The following is an 18961-nucleotide window of genomic DNA, read 5'->3' as shown; positions in this document are numbered from 1 at the left end:
CAGAAGGGATGTGAACAAATTGGAGAGTGTCCAGTGGAGGGCAGCGAAAATGATCAGGGGGCTGAGGCAAATGATTTATGAGGAGAGGTGGAAGGAACTGGGGTTATTTAGTCTGCAGAAGAGAAGAGTGAGGGGGGATTTTATAGCAGCCTTCAACTATCTGAAGGGGGGTTCCAAAGAGGCTGGAGCTTGGCTGTTCTCAGTGGTGGCAGATGACAGAACAAGAAGCAATGGTCTCAAGTTGCAGTTGGGAAGGTCTAAGTTGGATATTATAAAAAAATTATTTCACTATGAGGGTGGTGATGCACTGGAATGGATTCCCTAGGGAGGCGGTGGAATCTCAATCCTTAGATGTTTTTAAGGCCTGGCTTGACAGAGTCCTGGCTGGGATGATTTAGTTGGTGTTGGTCCTGCTTTGAGCAGGGAATTGGACTAGATGACCTCCTGAGGTCTCTTCCAACCCTAAACGTCTATGGTTCTATGATCATAGTTACCTCTCAGCTGCCCTAGAGGTACCCCTGTGATTAATCGGACCATAAACAGTGATGACAAGCCTGGATCCCAGGAATAGAGTCTGCAGCAGGGCTGGTACTGCAGTCCAGTTGGGTAGCATCACCACATGTTCCCTGTGATTTGGCCTCTTGAAGTTTGCCACTGGCTGTGTCGGGGTTAAAGATGATGCACTTGAAACCAAGCAGCTGAGGTTCCCTGATGGCCAAGTGGCCCCCAAGGGAATGTGCAGACATGCTTCATAAAGACAGTTGCCTCCCTATCTGAACAGATACTGCCTGCTTCTCCAATGACTCCTTCTCCTTTTGGGTGTAGACCTTTGGTGTTAGCGGCTCCCGGTCTAGCAGGAATTGGGTACGTTGGCAGGTTTCACTATCTTTAAAATGTGCAGTGAAGGGGAAAGGCTGCAAGCTGTTTCCATTTGCAGATGTTCTGTGCAGTGGCAGAGGACTCAGCTGGGCTGTCGGGGTGACTCAGTGACAGGGGCTGGAGGGCAGGCAGCGCTAGGTAGCTTGGGAACCCCAACATCTGCCCATGGTCTATGGTGGACTGTTCAAGCAACACGGAAGTCTCACATTGAAAGCGAACTCAAAGTGTTAAAACCCGATGCCCCGAGTCATGATTTCTCAGGGAGTCCCATTTTTAGAGGTGCCGAGTGCTCTGGGCCAATTCTGCCAGGGGCTGAGTGAGAAGAAACCCAACAGAATATTATTGACTAGTTACAAAATGGTCTCAGATTTGTTTTCACAGGGAAATTTAATCAGCAAATGCATTTTCAGAGGTCAGCTATTGACCCAGCTACAGAGGAGCTAGTACACTTCTGTTTTCTGACAAGACACTGAATGAGGGTTGAGACCCTGGGATCTTTTCAGATTCTGAAGAAATCCAGGTGACAGACAGTACATTTTAAGTCCCACTGTAACCTGAGAAATCATCTCTGAAAGAAGAGGAGAGGGGAAAGAATGGGTTGACATGTGTGTGCTAATGTACACATGTGTAAATGTTATGCCAAAACTTTTCATTGTATCAAAATATTGCAAACCAAACTTTCATAAGGAGCAGTGGAAACTTTACTGCTTAATGTCTTTTACTTCAGAAAGTATTTCAGAAGTGCTCCACATTCCTTTTGCAATGGTTTGTGCTAATAACTCTTTGTGCAGCGAACAGCTGTATGATAGTATCCTCTGGTAAATGACCAGAAGCTGTTTCTAACACTTACATTCAGGGTCATGAACACAATTGCTCACAAATACGACTGCCAGGGGTGGCTCCAGGCCCCAGCACGCCAAGCACGTGCTTGGGGCGGCATGCCGCGGGGGGCGCTCTGCCGGCTCCGCGAGGGCGGCAGGCGGCTCCGGTGGACTTCCAGCAGACGTGCCTGCGGAGGGTCCGCTGGTCCCGCGGCTCCGGTGGACCTCCCAGGAAATCCACCGGAGCCGCGGGACCGGCGACTGGCAGAGTGCCTCCCGCGGCGTGCCGCCGTGCTTGGGGCGGCGAAATGGCTAGAGCGGTCCCTGACCACTGCCAGTCTTTCCAGAAAGGTATGAGAGAACAGAACCCCTGGACTTTGTTTCAATATTGTTACAGAGATGAGGTGCAGGAAAGAGGAGTGCTATATTAGTTGTAAGTAATTTATGCCCATCGTCTAGTACATGAGCATGGCTGAAGTAATTTGTGCACAGAAGTGGATATTAGTGCAAACGTAGTGTTTGCATATTCACCCATTTGTGATGCCAATCCCTCCCCCACCCAGCTGAAGTAACTGTCTGTGTTCACTTGTAACTTGCCAAGTATCTATAGACCCTTGCATGGGGAGAGGAGGCGGGTCCTCTGAGGAAGATCGAATTCTCAGGATTCAGTTAACATTGTCCAGGCAAAGCACTTCAGCTTCCCTTGGAGGGATTCTTGGGGTCAGAGTTTATCACCGGGAGCATATGGTAAGGGAAAGTTATTAGAGCCAGTTCTGACTGAATTTACACATGTAAATCTGGAGCAATCCTGTCTAAGTCATTATTATTGAATTAAGAACCTGGCACTAAGAATTTATCCCATGTGCTGGAAAGAGACAGTGGAATAATTTGAAGTCTCAGGAGTGGAGAAAATAACAAGTATATATATGAGGCAATGAAACACGTTTATAAATAGCTACAGTGCAGGGCAGATAAGTACAATGTCCGTCTTCACCATGCACTTGGCATGATTTATGGACTTCATGATACAATGGGCCACACTCAGAGGTGGAAGTCCAGAAAGAGTGTCTGTATGAAGGTCAGAAATGTAAAATCACACAGTCCTCAAGTAGGCTGTGGAACTCCCAGCCACAAGATATCAATGGGGCCAAGAGCTTCTCAGGATTGAAAGAGGGATGGGATGTTTAAATGGGTGATCAGGAAATCCAGTTACAGTACTGAGAATTAAAAAAAAAATGTCTTGTAAGGGCTGTACACTTTCCTGATTTACATAACGAAATATGTCTATCCAGTGGGTATCAGGGGGAAATTTTCCCAGGGATCAGGGTGTCTCTTGGTTCCCTATTGCAGGGCTTCTTCCTTCTTCCTTTGCAGCATCTCGTACTGGCCACTGGGCTAGACAGACTGTAGGTCTGATCTTGTCTGGCCGTGCCTATCTTCCTATTGGTGGTATAAATCCAAGACCATGTTTTTGCTGATTTTTCTTGAGGTACTGGGAATCTTTAGACTTTCACTGAGAGCAGAAAGTTGTCACACTAAATATCATCTAGTCTCCTGTTCCTTTTCTTTTCAGGAAGGAAAGTTCAAAAGTCCCCAGACCTGCTCAGTACATTATGTCAGCTGTCAATGACACCAAATTCAACTCTGCAGTGTTCCTTCTCACCGGGATACCTGGGCTGGAAGATGTCCATATCTGGATCTCTATCCCCTTCTGCTTAATGTATGTTATTTCAATAGTAGGAAATTCAGCCATTCTGTTCATTATAAAAACAGATCCAAGCCTCCATGAGCCCATGTACATTTTCCTTTCCATGTTGGCCATCACAGACCTTGGCATATCGATAACCACCATACCGACGATACTGGGCATATACTTGTTTAACTCTGGGAGAATCAGCCTCAATGCCTGTTTTGCCCAGCTGTTCTTCATTCATTCGCTTTCAAAAACTGAATCCTCCATCCTCTTGTTGATGGCCTTTGACCGCTTCATCGCCATCTGTAACCCACTGAGATATGCCTCCATCCTAACTCCACCGAGAATAGCCAAGATGGGACTGGTGGCTGTTCTAAGATCAGTGGCCGTAATACTCCCACTCCCCATTCTCCTGAAACGGTTTCCATATTGTCGAGACAATGTCCTCTCCCATTCCTACTGTCTGCACCAGGACGTCATGAAGGCAGCTTGTTCAGACATTTCAGTGAACAGCATCTATGGGTTGTTTCTCAAAGTTGTCACAGTTGGGTTGGATTCGTTCCTCATCTTCCTCTCTTATGTGATGATTATCAAAACAGTGTTGAGTGTTGCATCTCACACAGAGTGCCTGAGGGCCCTGAACACCTGTGTCTCCCACCTCTGTGCTGTTGTGCTCTTCTACGTATCAGACATTGGCCTGTCTTTAATACACAGATTTGGAAATAGCTCTACTCACTTGCTTCAGATAATCCTTGGCTACGTCTACCTGCTGGTCCCACCCCTGATGAACCCAATTGTGTACAGTGTAAAAAGCAAACACCTTCGTGAGAGGATAATCAAGGTGTTTGTCAAGTGAAGGGTCAGTTCATCACCTGGCTCTAGGGCTGTTGTCATGGGAGAGGAAAAACACAAGTGATGGCCGTGACTAGTTATTCCATCTTGGATCCTCTTCCCCTGAGGAACTTTCCTCTGCCCCATTTCTTCCTGGAGGACGACACCTCTACTATTCCCCTTTACCAGAGACTCTGCCCCCCTTCTGGGCTGGAAGCCAGAGCCAGACCTTGGGTAACAGCTGCCCAGGGAACCAGAGCCACAGTGAGGCATTTCATAAGTCAGGGAATGTGAAGAGTCTGGGGCTCCCCAAGCAATCTGTGCTCCCAGGGCAGCTCTTACCATGGCCTGACTCTGGCCTGGCTGGGAGGTGGAGCCTCGGGGAAAGTGGAGGAGCAAGAGGTTGGGTTTAGTGAGAAGATATGGGGCAGGGGACAGGGCTTCAGGGGACAAAGGGGAGTAGGGTCTGAACCAGCACTGACCACAGCAGTCAGGACAGTGTGGGTGATCCTGAGTAAAGGAGGAGGCTGGGGCTGGACGGAAGGAGATATTGTGTTTTGGAGAAGTCTGAAAAAATATGACCCCACAAAGGGGGCTCTTGTTTTAAGTATCCCTTAGAGGGAAGGGCAGGGTTTCTGCAGGGCCACCTCAGACCCCAAGGGGGTATGCTGGCAGCAGACAGTGCAATAGGACTGCTAACTGTCCTCATCCACCGCTTCCACTGCAACTCTGCTCTCCTGCTCTACTGCTCGGGGGATCCATCCGTGAAGCCTGGACACTAGTAAGGAGCAGTTCAACTATAGGCTGAGCAAGTTCAGAATGGTGGGAGAAAGGGCTTTTGGATGTTTAAAAGCACGCTGGCGCTGTTAGTCAGACCTCAGTGCAACCAACATTCTCATTGTTATTGCTGCTTGCTGTGTGCTCCATAATATCTGTGAGAGTAAAGGGGAGATGTTTATGGTACCGGGGGAGGTTGAGGCAAATCACCTGGCATCCAATTTTGAGCAGCTGGACACCAGGTCGATTAGAAGAGCACAGCAAGATGTGCTGTGCATCAGAAAGTCTTTGAAAACCAGTTTCATGTCTGGCCAGGCTTTGGTGTGACAGTTGTGTGTGTTTGTCCTTGATGCAAACCCGCCTCCTTTGTTGATTTTAATTCCCTGTAAGCCAACCACCCTCCCCCCTTCGAAATAAAGTAACTATTGTTTTGAAACTATTTGTTCTTTCTTTATTAATTTTTAAAAAAAATATGAGCTAACGGACAAGGTAGCCCGGGTGGGTGGGGGAGGAGGGAAGGACAAGGCCACATTGCTTATTGTAGCCAAACTAAAAATCAAACTGTTTGAATGACAGCCTTCTGTTGCTTGGGCCATCCTCTGCAGTGCAGTGGCTGGGTGCCTGGAGCCTCCCCCCCACACATTATTGGGTGTCTGGGTGAGGAGGCTATGGAACACGGGGAGGAGGGGAGGCGGTTATACAGTGGATGCAGCGGGGTTCTGTGCACTTGTTGGCTTTCCTGCAGCTCCAAGAGATGCTTCATCATGTCCGTTTGCTTCCCCAACAGAGGCATCATCATGTCCATTTGGTCTCCCATTAGCCTAAGCATCGCGTCCTGCCTCCACTCTTCACACTCACTTAATTCTTTCCTGGCCTCTGCCACTGAAAGCCTCCATGCATTAAGCTGTGCCCTATCAGCGCGGGAGGACTGCACGAGCTTGGAAAACATGTCATCGTGAGTGCGTTTTTTTCACCTTCTAATCTACAATAACCTCAGGGACGGAGATGATAGGGGGAGCGTAGAAACATTCTACGGTCTACGATTCTGGGGGGATTGCATGGTCACCTGTGCTGCTGAGTGCTGCTGAGTTCGCCACGCTGACCAAACAGGAAATGAAATTCAAAAGTTCCCGGGGCTTTTCCTGTGTACCTGGCTAGTGCATCAGAGTTCAAAGTGCTGTCCAGAGCAGTCACAATGGAGCACTCTGGGATAGCTCCCAGAGGCCAATACAGTCAATTTGCATCCACACCACCTCAAATTCGACCCAGCAAGGTCAATTTTAGCGCTACTCCCCTCGTCGGAGTACAGAAGTGGATTTTAAGAATTCGATGGAACAGGGTTGGTTGTGTGGACACAGTCATTTTTAAATCGACCTAACGGAGCTAAATTCGACCTAACCCTGTAGTGTAGACCAGGCCAGAGACCCTCAGATCAGGGCGGTGTCAGGGTTCCACAGAGCAACACCTCTGACATTTGTCTAAAAAAGGGCTTTTGCCACTGCCTCCTGTAACAGCTGCTTCTGGGAAGCCCTGTGATTCCAGCCCCTTGGTGTCTGTGGCAGATGTGGGGGTGACAGTGAGGGCTAAGTAGTGGATTTCTTAGGGTAGTGTTGGAGAGTCACAGAGACGCCGGGAGTTTCAGCACAGTCACAGAACCAGTGATTGTAAGCCATTTAGGCTAAATGGGTCTCAGCTTTCAGTTTTCTTAAAAAAGTATATTTAAAAAGTGAGTTGCAGAAAAGCTACAAAACCTAAAGCAGGTGACCCCAAAGGGTCAGAAACAAAAGGCAAATGAAAAAGAAACTCTCATAAGTATATTTTAAAATCACATTATGTTTAACCAACCTCATGATTTTCTGGGGGCGTGACTCATAATTTTTAATTGGGTTCGGCGATATTGCGCAAGTACTTCAAAAGATGTGAAGGGCATCTAGGAAAAGTCATAAAAATTAAGAACAATTTTTTAAAAAGTACATGAGAAGCAGGAAGCCTGCTGAACAAGGAGTGGAGCTACTGGATGACTGAAGTGCTAAAGGAGCACTCAAGGAAGATGTGGCTTTTGCGTAGAGGGTAAATGAATTCTTTGCACTGGTGTTCACTGCAGAGGATGTGAGGGAGATTTCCACAAATGAGTCCCTCTTTTTAGGAGACAAATTGAGTCCCACATCAAGTTGTCAGTAGAGGAGGTTGTGATGCTACACCCCATATTCATGATAGTGGTATGATTATGACATGATTATGACATAATAATGATGTATCTGATACAAGATATGTCTTGGGGTGTGTCACTGAAAAAGTTAGGATTTGCTGAATATTATTATCCTATTTGTGTGCATGTATTATTTTTGTACCTGAAGTGATCAATATGGACTATATATCTGTATTTCCAATGTGCTTACTCCGGGTAACACCCACAACTAGCCTTTCAGGTACAAAAAAGCAAGACACTGGACCATAGAAATGCTTAGCCTTCCTGTGAGCATTTCAGCCACCCTATGAGTAATGGCTGCTATGAATTCACGGGGCATGCAAGGGCATGGGACCAGACCTCATGAAACTGAACTCTAATTTAGTATCTGTATTTTTCCACAAACTGGGCTGGGAATTTAGCTTGAAGCAAAGGGTTCTCACCAAATGGAAAAACTAAATAAGATGTGGAGTTACATCATCTCTTGGCCTCACTCCCCACAGCAGAGAACTCCCGGAAACACCTGAGGATGAAAGATTGAACTGGGGGAAGCGCTGGTCCCAGGCTAAAAGGATTTCTAGCCTCTGTATGAAAACATGGTGGACTGCTAGTATGATCAGTCAGGATGACAAAGATCTAATTCATATCCTGTCTCTAGTATGTTAGGCTCAGTTTGCAGGTCAGTTTACTTGCTAGGTAATCTGCTTTGATCTGTTTGCTATCACTTGTGTTCACATAAAATCTTTCTTTAGTTAATAAACTTATTTTTTTTATCATAACCGGTGTGTTTTGAGTGAACCCTGATGTGCACAGCTACAACACTCACACCGTAGCAACTCTTCCATATTTAACATAGTCCATCAATACATTCAACGCAGTCAGAAACACCTCAACTTAACAAGATAGAGAATGTACATCTACACTTCCATATACTCATATACTTCCATATCCATCCTCATCCTCATCACCATCCCCATCACCACCAGCGGCCATCTCTCTGACACCGCCCGAGGACTATATCTCCCAACTGCCCCTAGGCTGGGATGACTCTTTTATAATTTGTTACGCTCATGCCATTATATTTGATACATATTCAGTAGCCCCGCCACCTTTCCTTATTTGTATTTCCTACCCTTACTAAGGTTAGAGTGTGTTTTTCCTCTAGGTTTGTATATCAATGATCTCAAATTATTATTATATACGCCAATTTGTTATCCCTGGCCCTTTTCTGGTTAGGTATCACATTTGTTATTTCTGTCCTAACCGGTTATCTTGGCTATTTCCAAGTTGCGGTGTACCTGTTAAGCTCAGCTGCCATGATGCTGCCCAGCAGCAGCTGCCTGGATCCCCAAGAGAAATTGGAGGCTTTTCATCTGCCTCATCCTCATAATGTAAATGAAGGTTACACTGACAGAATCTATGGCGGCACTCTGGGTATGGAAAGGTTGAAACTTCCCGACCAGTCTATGGCTGGGGTATTGTGCCCATCTGCTACTCTAACCAGCCTTCCCATCTCTGTGCAGCCCCCGCCACCCTGTACAACACCCCTTCAGCAGCTCCTGCGGGCAGCGGCTACTGTGACAGGCCCTGGTAGCACATCTCTGATGAACCTGTTCTAGCAGGGAGCTGGGGAGGGTCCTAGAGCAGTAGTGGAGGCCCAGAGATTGGGGGTGCGTGGGCCGAGCTGCCAGTGGATCACTGAGATCTGTGCATAACTTTGGGGACCCTGGATCCCCCATTTCATTCCTCATAGAGAAGAGAAGGTACCCCCCAGCCCATAATGATCCCAGGAAATTGTATGGAATCCCCCGTCCCTGGTCTGCACCCTGGGTTTCTAATGCAGGAAAGGGGGCTGCTGGAGTGAAATCTTCTGCTACGTTATATTCTTATTATTCTATTTTATTTTATTTCAGCAAGATCACAACTGTGACAGCTTCATCATTACCGCTCATCTGCCCTTGGGGTAGCCCTGTGACTGATCGGAACCTTACAGACAGTGATGACAAGCCTGGATTACAGGAACAGAACCTGGGGCAGGGCTGGCGCTGCAGCCAAGTTGGATAGCGTCACTGTGCACCCCTGTGATTTGGCCTCCTGCAGTTTGCCATTGGCTGTGACGGGGTTAAGGATGCTGTATGTGAAACCAAGCAGCTGAGGTTCCCTGATGACCAAGTGGCCCCCAAGGGAATGTGCAGACAGGCTTCATAAAGACAGTTGCCTCCCTATCTGAACACACTATCTGCTTCCCATGCAACCTCTCTGATGACCTTTGTCCTCTTGGCTGAAGACCTCTGGTGTCAGCGGCTCCCCTTCTAGCAGGAATTGGGTACGTTGGCAAGTTTCACTATCTTTAAAATGCGAAGAGAAGGGGAAAGGCTGCGAGCTGTTTCCATTTGCAGATGTTCTGTGCAGCAGCAGAGAGCTGTCGGGGTGACTCAGTGACAGAGGCCGGAGGGCAGGCAGCGCTAGGTAGCTTGGGAACCCCTCCCCTACATCTGTCCATACTGCTCCATGAGTTATTCAAGTTGCACAAAAATCTGATATTCAAAGCGAGCACAGAATGTTAAAACCCTGATGCCCCGAGTCAGGATTTCTCAAGGGTTCCCATTTCTAGAGGTGCTGTGTGCTCTGGGCCCAATCCTGACAGGGGCTGAGCGAGATGAGAGCCCACAGAATATCAGTGACTAGTTCCCAATCGCCACAGGTTTATTTTCTCAGGGAAATTTAAACAGCAAATTTGTTTTCAAAGGTTTTCTCTGGCTCAATTGCCAATGCAAGAATTCAGAGCTGTGTTGCTCTGTGGTAACAGCTGCAATAGCGCATATTTCCATTTCCTGACTGGCTGAGGGCTCCAGCATTTCTATGCTGTAGATACCCCTCAGAGTTATGGGGCTACCTGCATCTCTGCCCCCTCTCTGGTCTTTCAGTGCCACATGTCAGGCCTCTTAGTCTTCCCTCTCATGGGGTGGAATCCCATGATCCCCCCACTCTCAGACTGGGCCCTGGGGTACAGCACACTGCGAGTCCACTGTGCTTGCCCAGCAGGTCCGAGTGTGCTTGGCATCTGTGGTTCTTCCCTTTAGGAGTCTGTGACTAGTGGTGAGACGAGTGACCACCCAGCCTTCTGGAACCAAAATACTGTTTAATCTGAATATTAGGAATAAAGTGTAACATGGGAGAATAAGAGGGTTTTAAAACAACAGTCTGTAAATGTCTCTGACCCCAACCCCTCCCACTCTGATAGGGACCCAGATAGGCCAAGGGCCTTCAGACTTCCCCAGAGGTGTCTGTGCCTGCCAGTCTAAAGAGATTCTCACGACAACTGCCCCACCTCTGGACAGACTCCCAGCGCTGGCAAAACAAGCTGTGTAACATGGCTGGAGCCCAGAAATATGCTTTTTCCAGCTTGTAGCTCCAGTGTTGTCTCTCAACCTCTCTGTGGTGCTGACTGAGCAATGGCTTTTCTTGAGCCGTTCCTTCCCTTCTTGCTTGTTTTCAAGCCACCTTCTATTAAAAAAGGAAGATCCATACTGGTTTCACCCAATACAGCCATAACATAAACATCCCAAATATTAACCCAATATAGCTCTATAGCAAACATCCCAAGAACTGGGTTTAACGTACACGTTCATTATGGCAGCTCAGCTCCTTGTCTGTCACAATGCTGTTCCCAGATGCTACGTATTTTATGAATGCAGGACATAGACAGTCAAAGAGCGAGAGAGAGAGAGAGAGCAATGGACTACTTTCATGTGTGAAACGAAGTTCCATTTCCATGAATACTCATGCATTTGACTTTGAAATGCACTTCCTGCAAACCCTCATCATGGCTTAATAACAGGTACTGGGGTTACTATGTAATAGAGAGTGAGAGCTCAGGGAATGAATATTTTCTATACTGACCCCAATGCCTGTTACCACTCCAGCTACAGGCTACAGACTGACAGCACAGAACCTGACGAGAACCAGTCAGCTATTAACCCAGGGACAGAGGAGCTGCTAGACTTCTGTTTGCTGAGAAGTGACTGAATGAGGGCTGAGACACTGTGATCTTTTCTGAAGAAATTCAGATAACAGACACTACATTTTAAGTCCCACTGTAACCTGAGAAATCATTTCTGAAAGAAGAGAAGAGGGGAAAGAATGGGTTGACATGTTTGTGCTAAACTACAGACCTGTAAATGTTATGCCAAAACTTTTCATTTTAATAAAATATTGCAAACCAAACTTTTATGAGGAGCAGTGAAAACTTTACCGCTTAATGGCTTTTAAATTCTCCACATACTTTTTACAATGGTTTGTGCTAATAATTCTTTGTGCAGAGAACAGCTGTATGATAGTATCCCTTGGTAACTGACCAGAAGTTGTTTCTAACACTTACATTCCGGGCCATGTACATAATCCCTCTCAAATACCGCTGCAAGTTTTTCCAAAACGTTATGAGAGAACAGAACCGCTGGTCTTTTTTTCATTAGTGTTACAGAGCTGAGGTGCAGGAATGGTGAGTGTTATATTAGTTGTAAGTAATTTATGCCCATCACCTCTTACGTGATCATGGCTGAAGTAATTTGCACACACAAGTGTATATTAGTGCAAACGTAGTGTTTGCATATTCACCCATTTGTGACGCCAATCCCTCCCCCGCCCAGCTGAAGTAACTGTCTGTGTTAGCTTGTAACTTGCAAAGTATCTCTCAACCCTTGCAAGGGAAGAGGATGCAGGTCCAGTGAGGAAGATCAGATTTTCAGGATTCAGTTAACATTGGCCAGGCAAAGCACTTCAGTTTCCCTTGGAAAGATTCTTTGTGGTCATAGTGTATCACCGGGAGCATATGGTAAGGGAAAGTTAATAGAGCCTGGTTCTGACTGAACTTACACATGTAAATCTGGAGCAACCCAGTTGAAGTCATTATTATTGAATTAAGAACCTGGCACTAAGAATTTATCCCATGTGCTGGAAAGAGACAGTGGAATAATTTGAAGTCTCAGGTGTGGAGAAAATAAAAAGTATATATATGAGGCAATGAAACACGTTTATAAAAAGCTTCAATGCAGGGCAGATAAATACAATGACCATCTTCACCATGCACTTGCCATGTGTTTATAGATGTTATGATACAATGGGCCACGCCCAGAGGTGGAGGGCCAGAAAGAGTGTCTATGTGGAGGTCACAATTGTAAAATCACACAGTGCTCAAGTAGGCTGTGGAACTCCCAGCCACAACATATCAATGGGGCCAAGAGCTTCTCAGGATTCAATGGGTAATCAGGAAATCCAGTTACAGTACTGAGAATTTTTTTAGAAAACATCTTGTAAGGGCTCTGCCTTCCTGATTTACACAACAAAATATGTCTAACTAGGGGGAACAAGAGGAAACTTTCCCTGGGATGAGGGTATCTCTTAGTTCCCTATTGCAGGGCTTTCTCCACCTTCTTTTGCAGCACATTGTACTGGCCACTGGCCACTGGGCTAGACAGGCTGTAGGTCTGATCTTGTCTGGCAGTGCCTATCTTCCTATTGGTGGTATAAATCCAAGACAATATATTTGCTGATTTTCCTTGAGGTCCTGGGAATCCCTAGATTTTCACTGAGAGAAGAAAGATGCCTTGCTAAATATCATCTAGTCTCCTGTTCTTTTTTTTTTCAGGAAGGAAAGTTCAAAAATCCCTGGACCTGCCCAGTATATTATGTCAACTGTCAATGACACCAAATTCAACTCTGCAGTGTTCCTTCTCACTGGGATACCTGGGCTGGAAGACGTCCATATATGGATCTCTGTCCCCTTCTGCTTAATGTATGTTGTTTCAATAGTAGGAAATTCACTCATTCTGTTCATTATAAAAACAGATGCAAGCCTCCATGAGCCCATGTACATTTTCCTTTCCATGTTGGCCGTCACAGATCTTGGCATATCAATAGCCACCATGCCAACAATACTGGGTATATACTTGTTTAACTCTAGGGAAATCAGCCTCAATGCCTGTTTTGCCCAGACGTTTTTCATCCACTCACTTTCCAAAATTGAATCCTCCATCCTCTTGTTGATGGCCTTTGACCGCTTCATTGCAATCTGCAACCCACTGAGATATACCTCCATCTTAACTCCATCGAGGATAGCCAAGATGGGACTGGTTGCTGTGCTAAGACCGGTGGCCATGATACTCCCACTCCCCATACTCCTGAAACGGTTCAGATACTGTCGAGACAATGTCCTCTCCCATTCCTACTGCATGGACCAGGACGTCATGAAGGCAGCTTGTTCAGACATCTCAGTGAACAACATCTATGGGTTGTTTCTTACATTCTTCATGGTGGGGTTAGACTCGCTGCTCGTATTTCTCTCTTATGTGATGATCCTCAAAACAGTGTTGAGTGTTGCATCCCAGACAGAGTGCCTGAGGGCCCTGAACACCATGCCTCCCACCTCTGCGCTGTCGTGCTCTTCTATGTATCAGACATTGGCTTGGCTTTCATACACAGATTTGGAAATAGCTCTACTCACTTGCTTCAGATAGTCCTGGGCTATGTCTACCTGCTGGTCCCGCCCCTGATGAACCCAATCGTGTACAGCGTGAAAAGCAAACACCTTCGTGAGAGGATAATCAGGGCGTTTGTCAAGTGAAGGGTCAGTTCATCTCCTGGCTCCAGCACTGGTGACATGGGAGAGGAAAAACATGAGCAATGGCCATGGCCACATAATCCATCCCGGAACCTCTTCCCCTGAGGCCCTTTCCTCTGCCCCATCTCTTCCTTGAAGACGACACCTCTACTATTCCCCTTTACCGAACACTCTGCCCCCTTTCCGGGCTGGAAGCCAGAGCCAGGTCTTGGTAAGAGCTGCCCAGCGACCAGAGCCACAGTGAGGTGCCCCACACTCTCCATATTTTATCCCTCAAGATGTATAAGTCAGGAAATGTGGAGAGTCTGGGGCTCCCCACAGCAACCTGTACTTCCAGGGCAGCTCTTACCATGGCCTGACTCTGGCCTGACTGGGAGGTGCAGCGTCGGTGAACGTGGAGGAGCAAGAGGCTGGGCTTAGTGAGACGATATGGGGCAGGGGACAGAGCTTCAAGGGAAAATGAGGAGTAGGGTCTGAACCAACACTTACCACAGTAATCAGGACAGTGGGGTTGATCCTGAGTAAAGGAGGAGGCTGGGGCTTGACAGTAGGAGACCTTGTGTTTTGGAGAAAACTGAATAAATGTGACCCCACAAAGGGGGTTCTTCTTTCAAGTATCCCAGGCTGAGAGTAAGTCATTGCAAGAACATTAGGGGGAAGGGCAGGGCACCTGCAGGGCCACCTCAGACAACAAGGGGGCACTCTGGGGTAGCCCCCATCCACAGGGATTTGGCCAGTGTGGACTGTGCTCTTGGAAGCCGTTACCAACAGCTGGATGTCAGCCCAGCCCCCAGGCTGCTCTAAACTCCGCTGAGGCAGGGGGAGAACAGGCCAGCTAATCAAACCCCTGTAACTGGGTCCTTGCCATCCCTGCTCTCTGCAGCACACCGAGGAGCTCTGCTGGCACAGCAGAGAATGCAACTAGGCCGTCTCTGCTCAGGTGTCTGGAAAGCTGGTCCTCTGGTCTGGGCACTGCTTGGTAACTCCAGACAGCTGGGCTGGATTCCCAGACTGTGCGTGACTGTGTCCAAGCCATTGGATGTCTCTGAACAGGTGGATAATAGCCTTGCTCTGCCCCACGGCGGTGGTGAGAAGATAAATACATTCAATGCGATCAGAGACTCTGAGACCCAAAGATCAGGGCTGTGTCAGGGTTCCACAGAGCAACACCTCTGACATTGGTCAATAAAAAGCCTCTTAGCACAGCCCCTGTGGCAGCTGCTTCTGGGAAGCCCAGAGACTCCAGCCCCTTGGTGTCTGTGGCAGATGTGGAGGTGACAGTGAGGGTTAAGTAGTGGATTTCTGAGGGTAATGTTGGAGTGTCACAGAGATGCCCAGAGTTTCAGCACAGTCACAGAACCAGTGATTGTAAGTCAAACTACCACTCAATGGCCCTGGGGACCTCTCTTTGATGGTCTGGCTGGGAGAAAGCAGTCTGAGGGCAAAGGTCAACTTCACACCTAGGCCCTGTAACACAGACACGGCTGAGCACTACGGTGACTGCGCTGAGGCTCACACAGGTTTCAGCACAGGCTGCTTCCACAAGAAAGGGGCAAACAAATGGGAAGATGCTCAGAGACACAAGGAAACAAGGCTGGGTCCCAAGAGCTCCTTGAATTCCCAAAAGAATGAAAATTGGGCCATTTCTGTTTGCTAATAAACCTACTCCTTTTAAGGAGGCTGGGGGTGGCTGTACAGGTCTGGTCACAAGTAGGAGTCTCAAATGTCCAGTCAGTGCTTCTTGGTGATAAGCTTTTATCATAGATGGGATGCCATTCCCAGCTCGAAGAGTGAGATAATTGAAAACCTAAGACTATAAGAACAGCCATACGGGATCAGAAAAATGTTCCATCTAGCCCAGTATCCTGTCTTTCAATATTGGCCAATGCCAGGTGCCCCAGAGGGAATGAACAAAACAGAGAATCATCAAGTGATCCATCCCTTGTCGCCCATTCCCAACTACTGGGAAATGAAAGCCAGAGATACCATCCCTGCCCATCCTGGCTAATAGGCATTGAAGCATCTCTCCTCCACTAATTTATCTAGTCCTTTTTTTATCCCTGTTATCATCTTGGCCTTCACTAAATCCTCTGGTAAGGAGTTCCATAGGGTGGCTGTGCATTGTGTGAAGAGATACTTCCTTTTGTTGTTTTCAACCTGTTTCCTATTAGTTACATTTGGGGACTCCTAGTTCTTGTGTTAGGAGAAGGAGTAAATAACACTTCCCTATGTACTTTCTCCACACCTGTCATGATTAAATTGTGACAGTCCTCTCATGATGGGAAATGATCTGGTTTACAGGGGAAAGAGACCATATATCCCGGATTCACTGTGGCAATCTTGAGTCTTCTAGGCCAGCATATATTCTTGTTGAGTGATTATAAGCATTCAGAGGAGCAACTTTTTCCAGTTGCATCCAAAACAGAAATTCACTCAAGACAATAAATCATATATTCATAGAATTGAGAGAAAGAAGGGCCTATTAGTTTATTGAGGCTAACCTCCTGGAGAATTTCTCCCAGTTTACCCCCAATGACTTGTATTTCACTGAAGCATCACTTCTGTTCCGCTGAAGCGTATCTTCTAGGAAGGCGTCTAATATTGGTTTGGAGATATCAGGAGAATCCACAATGTCCTTTGAGAGTTTGTTCCGCTGGTTAATTACCAACACAGTTAAAAATATGTGTGCCTCATTTCCAAATTTAATTTCTTTGGCTTCAGTTTCCAGCCATTAGTTCTTGTTATACCTTTCCCTGATAGGTTAAAGAGACCATTAGTTCCGGGTATTTCATTCATGTAAAAGTGCTTGTACAGTGTTATCAAGTCAGTTCTCAATCTTCCCTAGTTCAACTTGCTACATGCCAGTTTATTCAGCCAAGGGGAAGTTGGAACAAACCGAAGAGGGGAAATGTATTAGTCAGTCCCAGGATGATTGTGAGCCACCAATGTGACGCAGGAGTGAACAAAGCAAATGAGATTCTAGAATGTGTGGGGCGAGATAGGGAAGTTAGGGAAGTATTAATATCCTTATAACCCTCCTACCAACACTACAAGAGGAAGAACTCTGCGTGGACTCCTCCTATCGGTCGAAATGACATATTGGACTTCTACAGAGAGTGCTTCCGTATAAGTGCACAGCCTGAAATTGTGAACAAACCGCATCACTTGTCCCATAACCTCAGCCATACAGAACGCAACACTGTCCACAGCCTCAGAAACAACTCTGACATTTTAATCAAAGGGGCCAACAAAGGAGGTGCTGTCGTCATCATGAACAGGTCGGATTATGAACAGGAGGCTGCCAGGCAACTCTCCAACACCACATTCTACTGGCCACTATTCTCCAATCCCACTGAGGATTACCAAAAGAAACTACACCGTCTGCTCAAGAAACACCCTACTATAGCACAGGAACAAATCGACACAGACACACCTCTAGAACCCCGACCAGGGTATTCTGTCTGCTACACTAGATCCATAAACCTGGAATCCCTGGACACCCCATCATCTCAGGCATCGGCACTCTTACAGCAGGATTACCTGGCTATTTGGACTCTCTGCTCAGACCCTATGATACCAGCACTCCCAGCAATCTTCGAGACACCACCGACTTCCTGAGGAAACTACAATGCAATGGTGATCTTCCTGAAAACACTGTCCTGGCCACCATGGATGTAGAAGCTCTTTACACCAATATTCCACAGTAGGATGGACTACAAGCTGTCAGGAACAGTATCCCTGATGAGGCCACACCACACCTGATGGCTGAGCTTTGTGACTTTGGGGACAACTTATACTTTCAAGTCAGCGGCACTGCTATGGCCTCACAGTATGCCAACATTTTTATGGCTGATTTAGAACAAGGCTTCCTCAGCTCTCGTCCCCTAGTGCCCCATCTCTACTTCCACTACACTGATGACATCTTCATCATATGGACCTACAGGGAGGAGGCCATTGAAGAATTCCACCTGGATTTCTAGAATTTCTACGCTAATGTCAACCTCAGCCTGGACCAGTCCACACAAGAGATCCATTTCCTGGACACTACAGTGCAAATAAGTGATGGTCACATAAACACCACCCTATACTGGAAATCTATTGACTGCTATATTTACCTACATGCCTCCATCTTCCATTCAGGACATATCACACGATCCATTGTCTACAGCCAAGCCCTAAGATACAACCGCATTTGCTCCGATCCCTCAGACAGAGACAAACACCTACAAGATCATTATCAAGCATTTTAAAAACTACAGTACCCACCTGGGAAGTGATGAAACAGATTGACAGAGGGAGCAGTGAAAACTTTACCGCTTAATGGCTTTTAAGTTCTCCATATACTTTTTACAATGGTTTGTGCTAATAATTCTTTGTGCAGAGAACAGCTGTATGATAGTATCCCTTGGTAACTGACCAGAAGTTGTTTCTAACACTTACATTCCGGGCCATGTACATAATCCCTCTCAAATACCGCTGCAAGTCTTTCCAAAACATTATGAGAAAACAGAACTGCTGGTCTTTGTTTCATTAGTGTTACAGAGCTGAGGTGCAGGAATGGTGAGTGTTATATTAATTGTAAGTAATTTATGCCCATCACCTCTTACGTGATCATGGCTGAAGTAATTTGCACACACAAGTGGATATTAGTGCAAATGTAGTGTTTGCATATTCACCCATTTGTGACGCCAATCCCTCCCCCGCACAGCTGAAGTAACTGTCTGTGTTAGCTTGTAACTTGCAAAGTATCTCTCAACCCTTGCAAGGGAAGAGGATGCAGGTCCAGTGAGGAAGATCAGATTTTCAGGATTCAGTTAACATTGGCCAGGCAAAGCACTTCAGTTTCCCTTGGAAAGATTCTTTGTGGTCATAGTGTATCACCGGGAGCATATGGTAAGGGAAAGTTAATAGAGCCCGGTTCTGACTGAACTTACACATGTAAATCTGGAGCAACCCAGTTGAAGTCATTATTATTGAATTAAGAACATGGCACTAAGAATTTATCCCATGTGCTGGAAAGAGACAGTGGAATAATTTGAAGTCTCAGGTGTGGAGAAAATAAAAAGTATATATATGAGGCAATGAAACACGTTTATAAAAAGCTTCAATGCAGGGCAGATAAATACAATGACCGTCTTCACCATGCACTTGCC

General features: G+C 46.5%; 1 protein-coding gene and 1 pseudogene across 1 annotated transcript; both read left to right on the top strand.

The window, feature by feature from the left end:
* The first annotated feature begins 3313 nt into the window (after nt 1–3313).
* Nucleotides 3314–4249, top strand: LOC120383969 (olfactory receptor 51G2-like). The gene has a single exon (XM_039502297.1). It carries the CDS (start codon nt 3314–3316, stop codon nt 4247–4249), a length of 936 nt encoding a protein of 311 aa, XP_039358231.1.
* An 8627-nt stretch (nt 4250–12876) lies between these two features.
* Nucleotides 12877–13811, top strand: LOC120396131 (annotated as a pseudogene).
* The last annotated feature ends 5150 nt before the right edge of the window (nt 13812–18961 follow it).

The sequence above is a fragment of the Mauremys reevesii genome, linkage group 1, assembly GCF_016161935.1.
Source record: "Mauremys reevesii isolate NIE-2019 linkage group 1, ASM1616193v1, whole genome shotgun sequence".
NCBI lineage: Eukaryota > Metazoa > Chordata > Testudines > Geoemydidae > Mauremys > Mauremys reevesii.
The sequence above is the reverse complement of the archived record's forward strand: the minus strand, read 5'-3'. Positions and strand labels throughout refer to the sequence as shown.

Excerpts from the sequence above, each read along its gene's own strand:
- LOC120383969 (XM_039502297.1), top strand. The coding sequence starts at position 3,314 with ATGTCAGCTGTCAATGACACCAAATTCAACTCTGCAGTGTTCCTTCTC.